At 43.6% G+C, this 20,694-nt stretch overlaps 2 protein-coding genes across 2 annotated transcripts; both read left to right on the forward strand.

Moving 5' to 3' along the window:
- The first annotated feature begins 52 nt into the window (after positions 1-52).
- LOC118964818 (uncharacterized) lies at positions 53-6,929 on the forward strand. Its single transcript, XM_090239252.1, has 3 exons — positions 53-74; positions 194-740; positions 6,680-6,929. The coding sequence occupies exons 1-3, from the start codon at positions 53-55 to the stop codon at positions 6,927-6,929; spliced, it is 819 nt and encodes a 272-aa protein (XP_090095378.1).
- An 11,649-nt stretch (positions 6,930-18,578) lies between these two features.
- Positions 18,579-20,449, forward strand: LOC149982755 (uncharacterized). The gene is made up of 2 exons (XM_090236925.1): positions 18,579-18,661; positions 18,987-20,449. Exons 1-2 carry the CDS (start codon positions 18,579-18,581, stop codon positions 19,888-19,890), a joined length of 987 nt encoding a protein of 328 aa, XP_090093051.1. The 3' UTR covers positions 19,891-20,449.
- Positions 20,450-20,694: the final 245 nt, after the last annotated feature.

Raw genomic sequence — 20,694 nt, forward strand, 5'->3', positions numbered from 1 at the left:
TAGGGCCAGGTCAATTCGGGATGGGAATTATTGCACTTTATTGACAAATTCCATGCCTTGCTCAACTGAAAAGAGTAAAGAATAATTGAGATCAAATTGTGTTTTCTATTCTTCATTCCCTGTGTCCATTACATTTAAGTTGATATCAGATCGACTAAGTTGAATGTAAACTCTACTTCTTCTCCCCTCCCAGCCATCCCTGGACACACAAGGCTAACATCCACCATGACCCGGGCAGAGAGAGAGAGGGAGAAGAGGAAGGAGCTGCTGAAGGCTGAGGAGAGAAGGAAGAAGATGGAGGATTTCAATAAGCAGTGGAGAGAGCGGTCCCTGCTTAAAAAACAGACTCATCAACAACTGAAGGAGGAGAGGGAGAGGATGAAGGAAAACTACCTGGAGCAGATGAATCTGGAGGCTGATGCTCAAATCAACAACCGGTGTCTAACCACCCAACACAGCCACGATTACAACCACGGTCAGGAGTTGCCCTGCTGGGCCACAGGCCAACAAGTAAGCCAAGAGCCCACTGGATCTGCTGATGGCCACCAGGAAACGCCAAGGAGGCAACAGGCATGGGCAGAGAACCAGGAGGGGAGTTCAGAGAACCAGCAGGAGGGGCCAGAGAACCATCAGGGGGGGCCAGACAGCCAGAAGCTAGAAGCTCCAGAAGAGGTTGAAACATCAGAGCGAATATCCAAGACAAAGAAAAAGCCAAGCATCTGGAAGAAAATTAGGATGAGGTAAAGAATGTTTAAACATCTATTCATGTTTTACACTGTTAATATACATGTCATCACTTTAAAAAGTGACATTATCCAAATGTGAGGGTTTAGTGTACATGCAACACACATGTAAATATATAGATACTTACCTGTCTCTGTGATGTCTTACAGCCTTCCTGACGTGCTGTCTGCCTAGAGCTGGAACTCGATGAAGCCACAGTTCCACTGAGGTTACGTTGGTAATTAAAAGTGTCGCCCAATAATTCCTCCTCCTCTTTAAGTCATCGAGCCACATTTCCTCCTCAAAACATTATAGTCTCCTCAAGCCAGCAAGTATCCTCTTTATCAGGCAACAAACCATCGAAGGTCAGTGACCCTCCTCCCAAGAACAGAGACTCTCATCTGTATCCTAGTTAAATTAATCTCTGCTTACCACCTCTACAGTCCTAGAAAATATCCCAAAAATGGAAATGGTTTCAACAGAAGTCCTCCCCTCAGACCAGTGGCTCCACAGACCAGAGTTTCTCATCTTTATTCAAGTTGAATGCAACTCTGATCATTTCCACCACCTCTCCTGTTAAGGGGAGGTGCTGAAAAGGAGGTCTGGGAGGAGGTCTGCAGGTAGCCTGGACCGGACCGGTAGCAGCTAAGTTGCTGGCTCCATCCCCGGGCAGAGCTGCTCAAGTCAGGCCAGTGATGTTTGATGATGTCATTTTTGATTGCAAAGTTTTACTCTTTAATAAAAGCATTTAGTAAAAAAGCAATATTGTTGTTACGGTGTGGATTGTTTTGTTATTTATTAGAATTGAAACATCCAGTAGTCATGGTAGATGTTAGACTTTCAATGAGACACCTAACATTCCATCAGTTTGATACAATGTGTGACATGTTATATTAGAGAGGAGTCCTCTATACACATCTATTGTAGACCATAGGAGAAATATCAGATTGAAATAGCTTCTCTAAGAATCTGAGGAGAGAGCAACAGTAGAAGCATCGTTAGCTCTCCCACCTCCAGTTCAGTACTCGGGTCATTCCACCAATTGAGTACCTTTTGGGGGGTGTAACTTTATATTTCACCTAATTCTAACATTCTGTCATAAAGAGCACATGTTCAACTTAATATAAAACATGTTTTCCATCTCAAAGTAACAAATACATACTATAGTAAGTGCCTATTAAGTGCCAAATAAAGTGACAGGGTTGACTGTAACAGAGTTGACTATTTCATCTAGAATCAACCATAGATCCCCATGTGACAGGGGGAATGGAATGCAAGCTTACCAAACACATGTAAATAGTTTAAACATGTCTAGACTGTCTATCTATAGATAACAGGGTTGGTGTGTTATAATTCACCCACCCAGTGGTGATTGCAGCATGTACATCTTGGTGGGGAAAACTCCCCCAAAATGTTTTAGATGAATACCAGCAAAGCCATTACACAACACAACACTAAACAATACATTAATTGCACTATAACTTTAACAAACGGTGCCCACAAACTGTTAGGGTCGACATAAAGCTGTCCCAACAGCAGAGCTTTCTTTTCAGCACCATGGAGAGAATCCTTTTTAAAAAACATAGCTGATATGGCTGACTTGCTTAAACAAATGTGGATTCTGCTGACACTTGAGATGTACAAACTATGGCACAAGGGGACAACGAGTGGACTATAGGATATCTGTAATTTAGATTAAGACAATGAGAGAGCTAGGATGAACGTCGTCAATATAACTATTTGTTCAGCACTTTTGAAATGTGCAGCGACAGAATTTTGAACATGGGCCATTCTTACAGTATTCTCCCTGTACACCAAGTCATAACTGCATATAAGCAGACAATGAAAGCTCGTACAATATTCGATGATTACATTTCTCTAAAACAGGCTATAGTCTACATGTGCACCATCAAGTCAGAGCAGTAGGCTAAGTTATGAGAGGGGAAAGGGACAAAATTATTAGGGTGAGGCACATGGGCTACGAACAGCTTACTACACAACATACACTTAGTATTACCTTCTTATCTACAGTATACCTATCTCCCTGTAACGATATTCGTCTTCCTCTGACGAGGAGTATGAAGGATCGGACCAATATGCAGCGTGATACGTGTCCATGTTGATCATTTATTAACATTGAACACAAAAAACAAAATAACAAGGACAACGAACGAAAACAAAACAGATCTGTCTGGTGAAGACACAGAGACAGAAAACAATCACCCACCTCTAAAATGGGGAAAACAGTATGATTCTCAATCAGAGACAACGAACGACATCTGCCTCTGATTGAGAACCATACCAGGCCAAACACATAAATACTACATAGAAAAAATAACATAGACTCCCCACCCCAACTCACGCCCTGACCAAACTAACACAAAGACATAATAAAGGAACTAAGGTCAGAACGTGACACTCCCAGGCATATTACATCATTTATAGAGAAGCTTCCAACCACTCAGGAGTCATGCTGAATAGCAGGCTAGTGACTGCTTTGTTAAGCTTGAAGTTAGCCACTGATTCCTTCCAACCACTCATTGTTGAATTTGCGATTTCCAACTTTTTGTGTTTATTTGGAAAGGTTGATGACCACTGATACTTTTTATCTATAATTTCTCTTCATATGACAAGGATTGAAAAGGATTTGCCAGTAGATTGTTGACTGGATGCATGATGATGACTGCTAGCTTGGTAGCTATGATTTTGAAAATATGATGTTGAACCAATCACGGCGCAACCAGAGAACATTGTGCAGCTTTATTAACTCAATGATTTTTTACTTTTTCACTTCACATAAAAATACTTTAAAAAATCAATATCTTCCACCCCATTAGACTTTCATGAAAACAACACACTGTTATTGGTTCAGGGATGTAACTGACTGAACTAGTTAAATAAATAAAAAAACATATATAAATGTAATATTCTAAATCGTCTGATGATAGTGAATAAGTTAAACCCCTTGTTTTTACCATTCGGTGTCATAGTCACTTTTTGGAGGTGAAATGTAGCTAAAAATGTGCCATCCTCTGCTCAGAGGGTTAAGGAACCGTCTTAAAACTGCATCGCATACAATTGCCTGTAAATGAAAAATATCAATACCTTCTCAACCACATGACAGAGATCTCAAACAAATTTGACACTGATAAGAGACCTCTTTTCTCGAATGCAATTAGTTACATTTTTTTTAACTTCTATAAAATCTACTAAAAGTAAAACAAGTTACTTTACATAAAAATACTAAATCAATATCTTCCACCCCATTAGACTTTCATGAAAACAACACACTGTTATTGGTTCAGGGACGTCATCCCTCCAATCAACAGCAATTTGTGTTTGTATTTGTTGACTTTGGATACTTTTTTACAAACATTCATTAAATTTGCATGAATAATACTTTAATATGTCAATAGATTCCACCCCATGTGACATTCATGAGTTAAACTAACTGTGATTGGTTCAGGGACCTCATCCCTCCAATCAATAGCTATTACTTTTGTATTTCTTGACTTTGGTGATATTCTATCAACTTAAATTGACTTTACATTAAAGATACTTTCTTAAAACGTCAATAGCTTCCACCCCATATTACTTTAATGAATACAAACAACTGTCATTGGTTCAGGAACCTCATCCCACTAATAAATATAAATAACTTTTTGTATTTTAAAAAAAACTTTTTATATTTTTTAATGAATTTGAATGGACTTTACCTGAAAAATGCTTCCCTAAAACTCCAGTAGCTTCCACTTTTATGAATACAACAAACTGATACTGGTTCCCTCCAATCCACGGTAATTACGTTTGGACTTTTGGACATTACAAATTAAGTCAAATTGAAAACATTATTGGTGTTGTTGAATTAGTTTTTCATAATAGCAAGCTAGGACTGATGGTTTGGTTCTCTAAACTAGCAAGTATGTTTGTTTGTTACCAAGGCAACTACTGTAGCTATCTAGTAAACTTGCTAGCTACTTCAATGGATGTTGAACACATTTCTACCGGCAAATGTGTTAAATTATAGCCATGGTATAAAAGGGATAATCAACTCAGGGCTTTATGGTTCTCTGGAAAATAATGCAAGTCCATGGAAGGTCAGTTCCACAGTGTTCATTATTTACCATAGAACTCATAGTCCCTCGTTGATTATCCCTTACATCACTTTATGAGCTGGATTTGCCTTTCTTTGCAACAGTGGAAGCTGCTGAGGAGACGACGGCTCATAATAATGGTTGGAATGGAGTCCATGGAGTGGTATCAACCACATTAAAGATGTTTCCATGTGTTTGATACAACTGTAATTGACTTCATTCCAGACATTATTATGAGCTGTCTTCCCCTCAGCAGCCTCCACTGCTCTGCAATTAGTGTGTTTGTTTTCCGTTGTTAGCATTTAGCTAACAGCGTCTATGTGAATTTGCTATCAGTTTGTGCTAATATGTTAGCATTCCGGTAATAGAGGGCAATAGGTTTTTGTGTTTTTAGCACCCCCTCATGTGCTATGCCGGTAATACTGTAAATCCCGGTATGAGAGAAGGATGGTATGACAATATGAACATCTGGATACCGCCCAAGTCTAATCACCACAACTACCTACCACACCTACTTATCACAACTACCACAACTACCATGCCTATGTACCACAACCACCACACCAACCTACCAAAACTAACACAACTACCACACCTATCATCACCACAACTACAAAACCTACCATCACCAAACCTACCTAACACAACCACCACACATATGTATCACAACTACCAAAACTGCCACACCTACCAAACACAACTACCAAACCTACCTAACACAACCACCACACATATGTACCACAACGACCACACCTACCTACCAAAACTGCCACACCTACCTAACACAACTACCACACCTACCTACCACAACTACCACATCGACCTACCACAACTATCACACCTACTATCAACACACCTACAATCCACAAATACCACACCTACCACAACTATCACTTCTACTATCATCAAACCTACCCCACCTACCATCACCACACCTACCATCACCTCACCTACCAAACCTACCTACCACAACTACCTACCCAAACTACCACACCTATCATCACCATACCTACCATATCTATCATCACCACACTTACCAAATGTACCTACTACAACTACCACCACACCAACCACACCTACCATCACCACAAGTAACATACCTACCGTCACCACTTCTCTCACACCTACCATCACCACACCTACCACACCTACCATACCTACCTTCACCAAACCATCCATCACCACACCTACCATCACCACAGCTACCTCACCTACCATCACCACACCTACCTATCTACCTACCACAACTATCACACCTACCTACCACAACTATCACACCTACCTACCACAACTGTCACACCTACATCACACCTACCATCACCACAACTACCATCACACCTACCATCACCACACCTATCACACCTACCATCATACATACCATCACCACAAATACCATCATCATATCTACCATAACCACACCTACCATCACAGCACCTACTGTCACCACACCTACCATCACAACACCTACCATCACTACACTTACCATCACCACACCTACCATCATTACACCTACCATACCTACCATCATCATACCTAGTATCCCTACCATCACCAGATCTATCACACTTACCATCCCTACCACCACCACACCTACCATTATAAATGTGGATGGGCATGCTGCTTCATTCAATGATTACGGTATTGTAGAAGGTAGATACAGGAGTAGCCTATAGTCTACAATAATAACGTCATTGAATGTACTATAGTATCATTTATTTAATTGATGAATGAAATTGTAAATAGGCTCCTTCATTCAGTGAATACTGGATGTCTTTCTATCTCTGGGAGTATGTTAATGAAGGCTTTTCAGCAGTTGAACTATGGCAATGTCCAACAAATGTCTAAATCTTTCTTTCTTTTAGTCAACAAGTGATGAGCCAGATCAACCAATCAACGTCACTGCAGCTGTTCTACCCACCACCCCCACTGCTCTTCCTCCACCACCAACCTCATCCTCTTCTCCTGTTCAACTCATTTGTCGCCACACTAGAAAGGACTGTACATACAATTGAAGTCGGAAGTTTAAATACACTTAGGTTGGAGTCGTTAAAACTGATTATTTCACTTATGATTAACTGTATCACAATTTCAGTGGGTCAGAAGTTTACATAAACTAAGTTGAATGTGCATTTAAACAGCTTGGAAAATTCCAGAAAATGATGTCATGGCTTTAGAAGCTTCCGATAGGCTAATTGACATAATTTGAGGCAATTGGATGTGTACCTGTGGATGTATTTCAAGGCCTACCTTAAAACTCAGTGCCTCTTTGCTTGACATCATGGGAAAATTGAAAGAAATCAGCCAAGACCTCAGGAAAAAAAAATTGTAGACCTCCACAGGTCTGGTTCATCCTTAGGAGCAAGTTCAAAATGCCTGAAGGTACCACATTCATCTGTACAAACAATAGTACACAAGTATAAACACCATGGGACCACGCAGCTGTCATACCGCTCAGGAAGGAGATGTGCTCTGTCTCCTAGAGATGAACGTGGTGCAAAAAGTGCAAATCAATCCCAGAACAACAACAAAGGACCTTGTGAAGATGCTGGAGGAAACAGGTACAAAAATATCTTTATCCACAGTAAAACGAGTCCTATATCAACATAACCTGAAAGGCCCTCAGCAAGGAAGAAGCCACTGCTCCAAAACCACCATAGAAAAGCCAGACAACGGTTTGCAACTGCACATGTAGACAAAGATCGTACTTTTTGGAGAAATGTCCTCTGGTCTGATGAAACAAAAATATAACTATTCTAAAATTCACCAAATTTATTGTGGGAAGCTTGTGGAAGGCTACCCGAAACGTTTGACCCAAGTTAAACAATTTAAAGGGAATGCAACAAAATACTAATTGTGTTACGGTGCGTGAATGAGGACCCAAAAGCGAATTAACTTAAACAGAGCTTCTTTAATTACCAAACATAGGTAGGCTCAGACGGACCGGCAGATTCCGACAGGACAAGACAAGGTTACAGCAAACATGACGACAGTCTGGTTCAGGCATGAAACACAACAAACAAGAATCCGACAAGGACAGGAACAAAAACAGAGAGAGATATAGGGGACTAATCAGAGGGAAAAGGGGAACAGGTGGGAGAAGGGGTGACGAGGTAGTCAAGAGGAGACAAGGAACAGCTGGGGGAAAGCGGGGGAGAAAAGGTAACCTAACAACGACCAGCAGAGGGAGACAGGGTGAAGGGAAAGGACAGAGACAAGACACAACATGACAGTACCCCCCCACTCACCGAGCGCCTCCTGGCGCACTCGAGGAGGAAACCTGGCGGCAACGGAGGAAATCCTCGATCAGCGCACGGTCCAGCACGTCCCGAGAGGGAACCCAACTCCTCTCCTCAGGACCGTACCCCTCCCAATCTACGAGGTACTGGTGACCACGGCCCCGAGGACGCATGTCCAAAATTCTACGGACCCTGTAGATGGGTGCGCCCTCGACAAGGATGGGGGGGGGGGGGGAAGACGAGCGGGGGCGCGAAGGACGGGCTTGATGCAGGAGACATGGAAGACCGGGTGGACGCGACGAAGGTATCGCGGAAGAAGAAGTCGAACTGCGACAGGATTAATGACCCGAGAAATACGGAACGGACCAATGAACCGCGGGGTCAACTTGCGAGAAGCCGTCTTAAGGGGAAGGTTCTGAGTGGAGAGCCAAACTCTCTGACCGCGACAATATCTAGGACTCTTAGTTCTACGCTTATTAGCAGCCCTCACAGTCTGCGTCCTATAACGGCAAAGTGCAGACCTGACCCTCTTCCAGGTGCGCTCGCAACGTTGGACAAAAGCCTGAGCGGAGGGGACGCTGGACTCGGCGAACTGAGATGAGAACAGCGGAGGCTGGTACCCGAGGCTACTCTGAAAAGGAGATAGCCCGGTCGCAGACGAAGGAAGCGAGTTGTGGGCGTATTCTGCCCAGGGGAGCTGTTCTGACCAAGACGCAGGGTTGCGAAAAGAAAGACTGCGTAAGATGCGACCAATAGTCTGATTGGCCCGTTCTGCTTGACCGTTAGACTGGGGGTGAAAGCCGGAAGAGAGACTGACGGAAGCCCCAATCAAACGGCAAAACTCCCTCCAAAATTGAGACGTGAATTGCGGACCTCTGTCCGAAACGACGTCTGACGGAAGGCCATGAATTCTGAAAACATTCTCGATGATGATTTGTGCCGTCTCTTTAGCAGAAGGAAGCTTAGCAAGGGGAATGAAATGAGCCGCCTTTAGAGAACCTATCGACAACCGTAAGAATAACAGTCTTCCCCGCTGACGAAGGCAGTCCGGTGACAAAATCTAAGGCGATGTGAGACCACGGTCGAGAGGGAATAGGAAGCGGCCTGAGACGGCCGGCAGGAGGAGAGTTACCGGACTTAGTCTGCGCGCAGACCGAACAAGCAGCCACGAAACGACGCGTGTCATGCTCCCGGGTGGGCCACCAAAAACGCTGGCGAATGGAAGCAAGCGTACCCCGAACGCCAGGGTGGCCGGCTAACTTGGCAGAGTGAGCCCACTGAAGAACGGCCAGACGAGTAGGAACGGGAACGAAAAGAAGGTTCCTAGGACAAGCGCGCGGCGACGGAGTGTGAGTGAGCGCTTGTTTTACCTGCCTCTCAATTCCCCAGACAGTCAACCCGACAACACGCCCCTCAGGGAGAATCCCCTCGGGGTCAGTGGAGGCTACTGAAGAACTGAAGAGACGAGACAAAGCATCAGGCTTGGTGTTCTTAGAGCCCGGACGATAAGAAATCACGAACTCGAAACGAGCGAAAAACAGCGCCCAACGCGCCTGACGCGCATTAAGTCGTTTGGCAGAACGGATGTACTCAAGGTTCCTATGGTCAGTCCAAACGACAAAAGGAACGGTCGCCCCCTCCAACCACTGTCGCCATTCGCCTAGGGCTAACCGGATGGCGAGCAGTTCGCGGTTACCCACATCATAGTTACGTTCCGACGGCGACAGGCGATGAGAAAAATACGCGCATGGGTGGACCTTGTCGTCAGAGAGGGAGCGCTGAGAAAGAATGGCTCCCACGCCCACCTCTGACGCGTCAACCTCGACAACGAACTGTCTAGAGACGTCAGGTGTAACAAGGATAGGAGCGGATGTAAAACGATTCTTGAGGAGATCAAAAGCTCCCTGGGCGGAAACGGACCACTTAAAGCACGTCTTGACAGAAGTAAGGGCTGTGAGAGGAGCTGCCACCTGACCGAAATTACGGATGAAACGACGATAGAAGTTTGCGAAGCCGAGAAAGCGCTGCAGCTCGACGCGTGACTTAGGGACGGGCCAATCAATGACAGCTTGGACCTTAGCGGGATCCATCTTAATGCCTTCAGCGGAAATAACAGAACCGAGAAATGTGACGGAGGAGGCATGAAAAGTGCACTTCTCAGCCTTCACAAAAAGACAATTATCTAAAAGGCGCTGGAGGACACGTCGAACGTGCTGAACATGAATCTGGAGTGACGGTGAAAAAATCAGGATATCGTCAAGGTAAACGAAAACAAAGATGTTCAGCATGTCTCTCAGGACATCATTGACTAATGCCTGAAAGACAGCTGGAGCGTTAGCGAGGCCGAAAGGAAGGACCCGGTATTCAAAGTGCCCTAACGGAGTGTTAAACGCCGTCTTCCACTCGTCCCCCTCCCTGATGCGCACGAGATGGTAAGCGTTACGAAGGTCCAACTTAGTGAAAAACCTGGCTCCCTGCAGGATCTCGAAGGCTGAAGACATAAGAGGAAGCGGATAACGATTCTTCACTGTTATGTCATTCAGCCCTCGATAATCTATGCAGGGGCGCAGAGACCCGTCCTTCTTCTTGACAAAAAAAAACCCCGCTCCGGCGGGAGAGGAGGAGGGGACTATGGTACCGGCGTCAAGAGCTACAGACAAATAATCTTCGAGAGCCTTACGTTCGGGAGCCGACAGAGAGTATAGTCTACCCCGGGGGGGGGGGTGGTTCCCGGAAGGAGATCAATACTACAATCATACGACCGGTGTGGAGGAAGAGAGGTGGCCCTGGACCGACTGAACACCGTGCGCAGATCGTGATATTCCTCCGGCACCCCTGTCAAATCACCAGGCTCCTCCTGTGAAGAAGAGACAGAGGAAACAGGAGGGATAGCAGACATTAAACATTTCACATGACAAGAGACGTTCCAGGAGAGGATAGAATTACTAGACCAATTAATGGAAGGATTATGACAAACTAGCCAGGGATGGCCCAAAACAACAGGTGTAAAAGGTGAACGAAAAATTAAAAAAGAAATGGTTTCACTATGATTACCAGAAACAGTGAGGGTTAAAGGTAGCGTCTCACGCTGAATCCTGGGGAGAGGACTACCATCCAGGGCGAACAAGGCCGTGGGCTCCTTTAACTGTCTGAGAGGAATGTCATGTTCCCGAGCCCAGGTCTCGTCCATAAAACAGCCCTCCGCCCCAGAGTCTATTAAGGCACTGCAGGAAGCTGACGAACCGGTCCAGCGTAGATGGACCGACAAGGTAGTGCAGGATCTTGAAGGAGAGACAGGAGTAGTAGCGCTCACCAGTAGCCCTCCGCTTACTGACGAGCTCTGGCCTTTTACTGGACATGAAGTGACAAAATGACCAGCGGAACCGCAATAGAGACAGAGGCGGTTGGTGATTCTCCGTTCCCTCTCCTTAGTCGAGATGCGGATACCTCCCAGCTGCATGGGCTCAGCACCCGAGCCGGCAGAGGAAGATGGTAGTGATGCGGAGAGGGGAGCGACGGAGAGCGCGAGCTCCTTTCCACGAGCTCGGTGACGAAGATCAACCCGTCGCTCAATGCGAATAGCGAGTTCAATCAAGGAATCCACGCTGGAAGGAACCTCCCGGGAGAGAATCTCATCCTTTACCTCTGCGCGGAGACCCTCCAGAAGACGAGCGAGCAAGGCCGGCTCGTTCCAGCCACTGGAGACAGCAAGAGTGCGAAACTCAATAGAGTAGTCTGTTATGGATCGATTGCCTTGACATAGGGAAGACAGGGCCCTGGAAGCCTCCTCCCCAAAAACAGATCGATCAAAAACCCGTATCATCTCCTCCTTAAAGTCCTGATACTGGTTAGTACACTCAGCCCTTGCCTCCCAGATTGCCGTGCCCCACTCACGAGCCCGTCCAATAAGGAGAGATATGACGTAGGCGACACGAGCAGTGCTCCTGGAGTAAGTGTTGGGCTGGAGAGAAAACACAATATCACACTGGGTGAGGAACGAGCGGCATTCAGTGGGCTCCCCAGAGTAACACGGCGGGTTATTGATTCTGGGCTCCGGAGATTCGAAAGCCCTGGAAGTGGCCGGTGGATCGAGGCGGAGATGGTGAACCTGTTCTGTGAGGTTGGAGACTTGGGTGGCCAGGGTCTCAACGGCATGTCGAGCAGCAGACACTTCCTGCTCGTGTCTGCCTAGCATCGCTCCCTGGATCCCGACGGCTGAGTGGAGAGGATCCGAAGTCGCTGGGTCCATTCTTGGTCGGATTCTTCTGTTACGGTGCGTGAATGAGGACCCAAAAGCGAATTAACTTAAACAGAGCTTCTTTAATTACCAAACATAGGTAGGCTCAGACGGACCGGCAGATTCCGACAGGACAAGACAAGGTTACAGCAAACATGACGACAGTCTGGTTCAGGCATGAAACACAACAAACAAGAATCCGACAAGGACAGGAACAAAAACAGAGAGAGATATAGGGGACTAATCAGAGGGAAAAGGGGAACAGGTGGGAGAAGGGGTGACGAGGTAGTCAAGAGGAGACAAGGAACAGCTGGGGGAAAGCGGGGGAGAAAAGGTAACCTAACAACGACCAGCAGAGGGAGACAGGGTGAAGGGAAAGGACAGAGACAAGACACAACATGACAAATTGAGTGTATGTAAACTTATGACCCACTAGGAATGTGATGAAATAAATAAAAGCTGAAATAAATAATTCTCTGTCCTATTATTCTGACAATTCACATTCTTAAAAGAAAGTGGTGATCCTAACTGACCTAAGACAGGGAATCTTTACTTGGATTAAATGTCAGGAATTGTGGAAAAACTCTGTTTAAATGTATTTGGCTAAGGTGTGTGTAAACTCCCGACATCAACTGTACATACCCCTGTGCCCATCTCATTGCAATATGGTCCATCCAGGGCCTCAGCTGGACGCCTACAATGTGAGAAATGTAAACAAGATGCTATAATTGTGTGTGTGTGGTTTGAGTTCCAAAAAAAGACATGTGTGATGTGCCCCTGTTTTAATGTTGAAATGCCATGAATGGAAGATGACAAAGGAGATAGTGATGAGGGTGAGAGCATCCAGTATGAAAATAAAGACCCCTTGGGATCTAAAATGAGTGTGGGGGCCCTCTTGTGATACTAAAGTACATTTGAGATATTCCATTTACTTTTGATACTTAAGTACATTTAAAACCAAATACTTTTAGACTTTTACTCAAGTAGTATTTCACTGGGTGACTCTCACTTTTACTCGTCATTTTCTATTAAGGTATCTTTACCTTAGTATGACTATTGAGTACTTTTTCCACCACTGAGGCATCAGATCAGAGATGTCAAGGTGGCACCCAAGCATATGCCATGTGTATATGTGCAACACACATATATGTATGGTCATATTCTTTATGTTTTACTTCATTTGTCATCTGATGGATCCATCCCTTGTATCATTTTCTAGGCCTCCCAGGTATTTTCATTTAAAGTAATGTATATGATTACTGCTGCTAGGGGGAGCTGTGATGTCAATGGGGAGCGTTAGTGAGATCGTGAGGTCTTAGAGGTTTCTTCTTCAATCTTGGAGAATGCCTACTACTGAAAACTAATAACGTTTCTCCGTCTCATCATTTTACCCTATTAATCAAGTTACGTAATGTGCAAAAGTGCAGTATGACTATCAGCATATTGAGGTAACATGGTTAACTACATAGTCCATGAGTTTGGTCACGTTTGAAGGCAATTGAAGGGAGTTTTAACAGAGTGATAAACTGGTTGGTATTTCCCCATTGTAAGTAATGGAGGTTGGCTAGGTTGCTAATGGTTTACATGTAAGAGAAGGGATCAAGATGGCATCTGAACTTTCTGTACTTTTTTTCAACAATATTTTAGATCCTATTTGTTTTATTTTCTATCAACAAAGACTCAGTTTAGTTCAGGTAATATTTGTAAATATGTGATGTCACGATAAAATGTGTTAATATTTCTACAAAAATAGCATTTAACAGTTTGCTAGCTTGATGCTATCCATATTTAGCTTGGCTAAGCGCTAGCTAGCTCTAGGCTAGTGTATCTCAGTCTGATAGCTTACATGTTAGTAGTTTATAATATAATGGTTGTAGCACCGTTTAGCACAGGCCTCCAGTAATTTATAACTTTTCCCAAATTGACACTGATAGTACAGTGAGTTATATATAATGTGAATGTGTAGATGTGTGGTGACATTGAGTGGCTGCTGCCAACACTCTGACTCAACTCCAGCCACTTTAATAATGGGAATTGATGTAAAATATATCACTAGCCACTTTAAACATTGCTACTTAATATAATGTTTACATACCATACATTATTTATCTCATATGTATACATATGTACTGTACTCTATATCATCTACTGCATCTTGCCATCTTTATGTAATACATGTATCACTAGCCACTTTAAACTATGCCACTTTGTTTACATACTCATCTCATATGTATATACTGTACTCGATACCATCTACTGTATCTTGCCTATGGCACTCTGTACCATCACTCATTCATATATCTTTATGTACATATTCTCTATCCCTTTACACTTGTGTGTATAAGGTAATAGTTTTGGATTTGTTAGCTAGATTACTCGTTGGTTATTACTGCATTGTATTACCTTGACAATGTGGGGATTAATTCGTCTACTTGGTCTGATCATCTCGCCACCTTGAAAAGTGTGTTTCAGTGGTTGGAGAATGCTTCTTTAACCCTCAATTTGGCCAAGTGTGAGTTTGGGAAGGCTACTGAGGCTTACTTGGGGACGCAGGTGGGACGAGGTCAAGTGTGAGTTTGGGAAGGCTACTGTGGCTTACTTTGGGACGCAGGTGGGATGAGGTCAAGTGTGCCAAATAACTGGCAAAGTGGAAGCAATTGTTGCTTTTCCTGCTCTCACGACTTGTCGCCAGTTGTGCAGATTCCTGGGGATGGGAGGGTACTATCGTACGTTCTGTAATTTTTCGACGGTAGTAGCTCTCCTTACATCTCTGCTTAGTCCCAAAGTACCATTTAAGTGGTCCAAGGAATGTAACTATGCTTCACGTTCTGACCTTTGTTTCCTTTGTTTTGTCTTTATTTAGTATGGTCAGGGCGTGAGTTGTGGTGGGCAGTCTGTGTGTTTTTCTACGTGTGTTTTTCATCTGCCAGAACCGTCAGACAGTCCTGAGCTGCCCCTCAGTCCGGAGCTGCCCCTCAGTCCGGAGCTGCCCCTCAGTCCGGAGCTGCCCCTCAGTCCGGAGCTGCCCCTCAGTCCAGTGGGGCCCTTTAGGGTTGCCAGTCCCAGTGCTTTCCGCTCCCAACTTTGACAAACCATTTAAGTTGGACGTATACGCTAGTATAGTATAATTTGGTAACGGAATTATGAGTTTTAATCACTTAATAATTCACAAACAAAATATACATCAGAAAAATCACTAGAACTAATTGTTAGCTCCACCATTACTGGTTACTTCTGTGAACGTTCATTATCCTCCCTCCTCACAAAGACAAATGTGAAAATATCTTGAAGTTATGTGGGGTTTTGGTAACGGAATTACAAGGCACAAGACAATATTACCAAAACGATTTCTCCAAACCCAAATGTAAGTGTTGATAATAGTAGTCAGGGGTCTTTATGTCAACATGATTCTGTTTTTATGTAGTTCTGATATTGGACCTCTTTAGACTTTTTCTGGTGATGTTTTCTAAGATCCCTTTTCCATCTGTTTACCCAGAAATCAAAGCCTTCACTGGTTGAAAAATGTATCTAGAATTACATTTACCAAAAATATACACTCTTAGATTTCATTTCACACCCAATTACACATGCTCCTATGAACGTCATAATTGGTGCTTAAATCAAAATCTAATTTTATTGGTCACAACACATGGTTAGTAGATGTTATTGGGAGTCTAGCGAAATGCTTGTGCTTCTAGTTCCGACAGTGCAGTATTATCTAACAAGTAATATCTAACAATTTCACAAATACCTAATAGACAATCCTTTTACATGGAAATGCCCTACTGTACCTCTAGAGATACTATCCATCGCCAACTAGTAATAAAGTGGTCGGGCTGGTTGCTACTGGCCTCTCCAGCTTCAGCCTGAATCCCACCCATGATGAGAGGAGGTTTACTGGACACACAGGGAGAACCTACAGTCTGAATCACACCCATGATGAGAGGAGGTTTACTGGACACACAGGGAGAAACTACAGTCTGAATCACACCCATGATGAGAGGAGGTTTACTGGACACACAGGGAGAAACTACAGTCTGAATCCCACCCATGATGAGACTACCTTTAAGGCATAAGGGTTTGGTTAATGTTAGGGTTGAGGTTAGGGTTAAGGTTAGGGTTAAGGTTAGGGTTAATGTTAGGGTTAAGGTTAGGGTTAAGGTTAGGGTCCGTTTTAGGTTTTGGTCAGACGGGCTGTCAATGGGATGTTGGTCAGAAAAGTCCATTTAGTCTTTCCCTTCTCAAACCTGTCCTCCACCTAACCAGTTCATATCATGTATTCCACCACCAGCACACCTGATTCACTAATCAGATGTTTGGATGATTAGTTGACCAGTGGTACAAAGTGGACTGGATCTAGGTGAACTATGTGGAGAGTCTTCCAGGGACAGTACAGTACAGACTGAGAAGCTAACAACAGTGTAGTTTACTCAACTCATTCAAACTATCATGACTATTGTTTAGAGAGAAGATCTGCACAAGGGCATAAAGTTTAAGATATAGCAAGAGAGGACAATATGGTGCAAGGTAGCCAAAGTGGAATCAAAAGTCATAGGCCTAATCATCAATCAAATATGAAATATAAAACCAAAATATAATCTACATATAAAGACAACATGTCATCTACATGTGTTATAGAATAGCTCCCTTCTCACATCCCAGGTCATGTTTGGACTGGAACGTGACAACTCAACGGGCTATGCGCATCTCCCCAATAGCCTACAGAAAACTTTCCTGAGTGCAATGTCATTAATGTGACCGATATGTACAGTATAATAAGCATAGTGAAGAAGGAAAAGATCCCACCTCTGACGCACAGCAGAGACATCACTGCTGAGATTTCCCCTGGAGCAAGAGTCCCTCAAGAATTTAAAAACAGGCATTGCGTTACAATGAATGTCCTCCCCAAACGCTTGTTGCATCGTGAACTATCCTCCCAGTCCCTTGGGATTTCAGCGGATGGATGATGCGCCTCTGCCATTTACTTGGATGAGAAGTTGGACGAACGCTCCTCCAGCTCACGATACGAAATGGTGGAGAACTACAGTGTGGTGATGTGTCGTTCACGAACGAACGGCTCTTTTTGAACGGATCTTTTTGTTGAACCTCGGGAACCGAATTGCATCGGTGAAAGAGCCATTCCTCTGGCTCTATGATTTGCAAACTGCTACTACTGCTTGTTGAGCTCAGAACAACGTTTTTCTGTAGATAAATTACAACATCATTATCTAAAGGGGGTGAATCCTCACTGCAGAAACAATAAATAGTGGGGAGAGAGTTGTGATTGTATGTTTGTTTGTACAGTTATGGCTGTAATGTTATTATTTTGTGTTCTCACTAAACACCCACATTTGTATTTGTGTGGGAAATGTTTGTAGGCTATGGTTGCTGTTTGTATTTCATTGAACTTTAGGCCCATACAAAGACAAATCACACAACATAGAATTCAAAATAACCCTAGGCAAAAATACACGAAATAAAAGTCAAGTGAAAATAGTTATAAATGACTTTATCAATTATGAGTAGCTAAACATTATCGACTTTTGGACACTGATGCGCAGGAGAACCCCTAGCTGTCAATCAAGCAGGCGCGGTGAACGGATTATGACGCTCAAGCGTTCCAAATGACGCAACAATACAGCTCCAGACCAGAGAAAGTTAATGCCGAGGATATTATTCGGTTCAACACTAAAACTGAGGTTTGACACGTGTGATTTGAGGTGAGTCAAATATTTACAAAAGTTTACAATACATTAACCATCCGCTTCGTTATTTCTGTTGCTATCAATCACTCCATCTGTATCTACTCTTCTGTCTGTCTGTCGGACTATCTGAATTGTCTGTGTACTGTCTAGCCAGCATATGCCAGAAAGGTTCTTTCACATAGGCTCATATTCACAAAGTCTCATAGAAGGAGTGCTGATCAATAATCAGTTTGGTCTTTTAAAATAAACTGAATACATTTTTATGGACAGGAGGCGACCTGATCCTAGATCAGCACTCCTACCCTGAAACACTTTGTGAACACAATCCAGGTGTACTGTGATTATGAAGTTGTGATGAGATATTATTATATTAGTTGTGCTGATGCATGATGGGTTGTAGGCTAGAGCTTGAGGACTCAACTCTGAAGACTGTTTCTGAATTCACTGACCTGGTGAGTAAATGTTGTGTACAATGGCACCATCTAGTGACAGAAACATAGAAACACACATTGTTGCTGAACGAAGGCATCTCTTTATTTTCCAGAAATAAAACGTGTAGACCTTTCCTGCAGTCTCTGAGGAGATGGACACCTCTTCTTCTTCTGGACGATCTCCGTCTCCTACTGGGACTGTCTTCTTACCCCCTCCTATCATGTGGAACAGTCTGTAAGTCATTCATCACATAACCTAGCTCTGGTACAGGGCATTATGTGCGGCTTGCTGAAGGAAGGCTCAGTGTCTGCAAGCTGTACGTAACGCCCTGGACCAGAGTGACACATTACCCACCTCTGGCCATCATGGACAGTCAACTCATCACATTCACGTACTGTAAGTCACAGTTGTGTGATTTGTGTTATTAAAGTATTAATTGATTATTATTAAAGTATTAAAGTATTATTAATTGAGCAGAAGTTAAATTATTATTTTAATATTGTAGTAAATTGTCTGAGTTCACTTCCTAAATAATGTGTTGACATTCCTTTGCTCCCAGCTACAAGCTGGCAGATATGGAGGTTTACTTCCCGAGAGAAGAGAAGAAGACCTGTACAGAGAAGGAAGCCCACATGCTTGAGTTGATGGGGAAGGATCGAACGATCCGAAATCAGAAGAAGGAGATGGGCAGAATCCAAGTGTGCCTCTGGGAGGAGGAAAAGAAGAAGAGGAATGGTGAAACGGAGAAGGACAAGATCATTGAACAATTACAGTCTGAGACAGACCATCTCCGAGCCCTTTTAAAAGATGAAAGGAGGAGAAGAAGAGTAGAAAGGGGTATCATGAAAGAGTGGAAGGCTGAGATCCTGAGACTGAGGGAGGCAGAGAGCCAGAGGGAGGCAGAGAGTCAGAGGGAGTCAGAGAGCCAGAGGGAGGCAGAGAGCCAGAGAGATTCAGAAAGACAGAGAGAAGCAGAGAGACAGAGAGAAGCAGAGAGACAGAGAGAAGCAGAGAGACAGAGAGAAGCAGAGAGACAGAGGGAGGCAGAGAGACAGAAGGAAGCAGAGAGACAGAGGGAGGCAGAGAGACAGAGAGAAGCAGAGAGACAGAGGGAAGCAGAGAGACAGAGGGAAGCAGAGAGAGCCACAGAAGCAATGGAGCACCAGAGAAAACTGCAGGAGATCCACAGACTAAAACAACTGCTGGATTTACTGATGGTGGACCTACAACTGGCCCACGTAAGACATGTCATTGTTATTATTAAAAGGCAGTGTATATTTACCCAGCTGAAAATGAATAGTGGCAGACAGCGGTACGCTAACCCAATGTTAACTTTTATTCCTTTCCTTAACCCTTACCTTAACCTCACTGAAACTATACCTAACCTTTACCTTAACCCAACCCTAGGTCCTGAACCTAACCATCATTTATCTCAACCCCTATGCCTTTCTTCTGCCGGTTGAATATCCACTTCCTTATTAACGTCATTACTGTTGTTGTTGTTGACTGTATCTGTGCAGGTTGTAAATAGCTGCATTAGTGAAACATCATTTGTAGGAGTAATTTCTACAAGCATAAACATCAGAGGCAACATTGTTGTAACATCACACAAATTGTTACAGGAATTTCTCAAACCCCTAACTGAATGGGCAAGAAGGTTGTGTGTTTGTATTTGTACACATTGTGGACATAATTGATTCCATAAAATGTCTCATAATTTTTTCAAACCATGTCAATACATTAATTGACAATGAATTGTCCAGATGAATTGATCAACATGACCCTGCTATTGATGTTGTCCAGTGTTTGATGCAATTACCTAGCTCTAGGTTGTATTTCTGTGTATCGTTCTCTGCAAATCCTTTGAAAGTATGTCTTGGTAATAGATTATCACTAATTTAACCTTTTAAAATGAAGCAAGAGATTGAGAGATTGAGGCTATGGCAGAAAGTCATGGAGGAGCAGCGACCAAGACTGGCCTGGAACAACAAACCTATTGAGACAGGAAGAGAGAGGGAAAAAGAGAGAGCAAGGGAGATGGAAAGTGAGAGAAAAGCAGAATTGGAAAAACAAGAAATGAAGAAGAAAGTGGAACAGGCAGAAGAAACGATAAAAGCGTTAGAACGAGAGATTGAGAGATTGAAAGAGATTGAGAAGGAAATCATATTTGAAAGAGAAAGAGACATGCGTATTGCAGAGAATGAGAAAGTCAAACTGGTCAACGAAAAGGTAAAAGAGTTAGAGAGAGAGGTTGAGAGACTGAAAGA

Source organism: Oncorhynchus mykiss, chromosome 6 (genome assembly GCF_057628025.1).
Source record: "Oncorhynchus mykiss isolate SJ-2025 chromosome 6, ASM5762802v1, whole genome shotgun sequence".
NCBI classification, from domain to species: Eukaryota; Metazoa; Chordata; class Actinopteri; order Salmoniformes; family Salmonidae; genus Oncorhynchus; species Oncorhynchus mykiss.

Bases quoted from the DNA above. Each gene is read 5' to 3' on its own strand.
- LOC118964818 (XM_090239252.1), top strand. From the start codon at position 53: ATGCCTTGCTCAACTGAAAAGA. The intron at 75-193 runs GTAAAGAATAAT...CTCCCCTCCCAG, and splicing joins GCCTTGCTCAACTGAAAAGA to CCATCCCTGGACACACAAGG. The intron at 741-6,679 runs GTAAAGAATGTT...TCTTTCTTTTAG, and splicing joins TGGAAGAAAATTAGGATGAG to TCAACAAGTGATGAGCCAGA.
- LOC149982755 (XM_090236925.1), top strand. From the start codon at position 18,579: ATGGACACCTCTTCTTCTTCTGGACGATCTCCGTCTCCTACTGGGACT. The intron at 18,662-18,986 runs GTAAGTCATTCA...CTTTGCTCCCAG, and splicing joins CCTATCATGTGGAACAGTCT to CTACAAGCTGGCAGATATGG.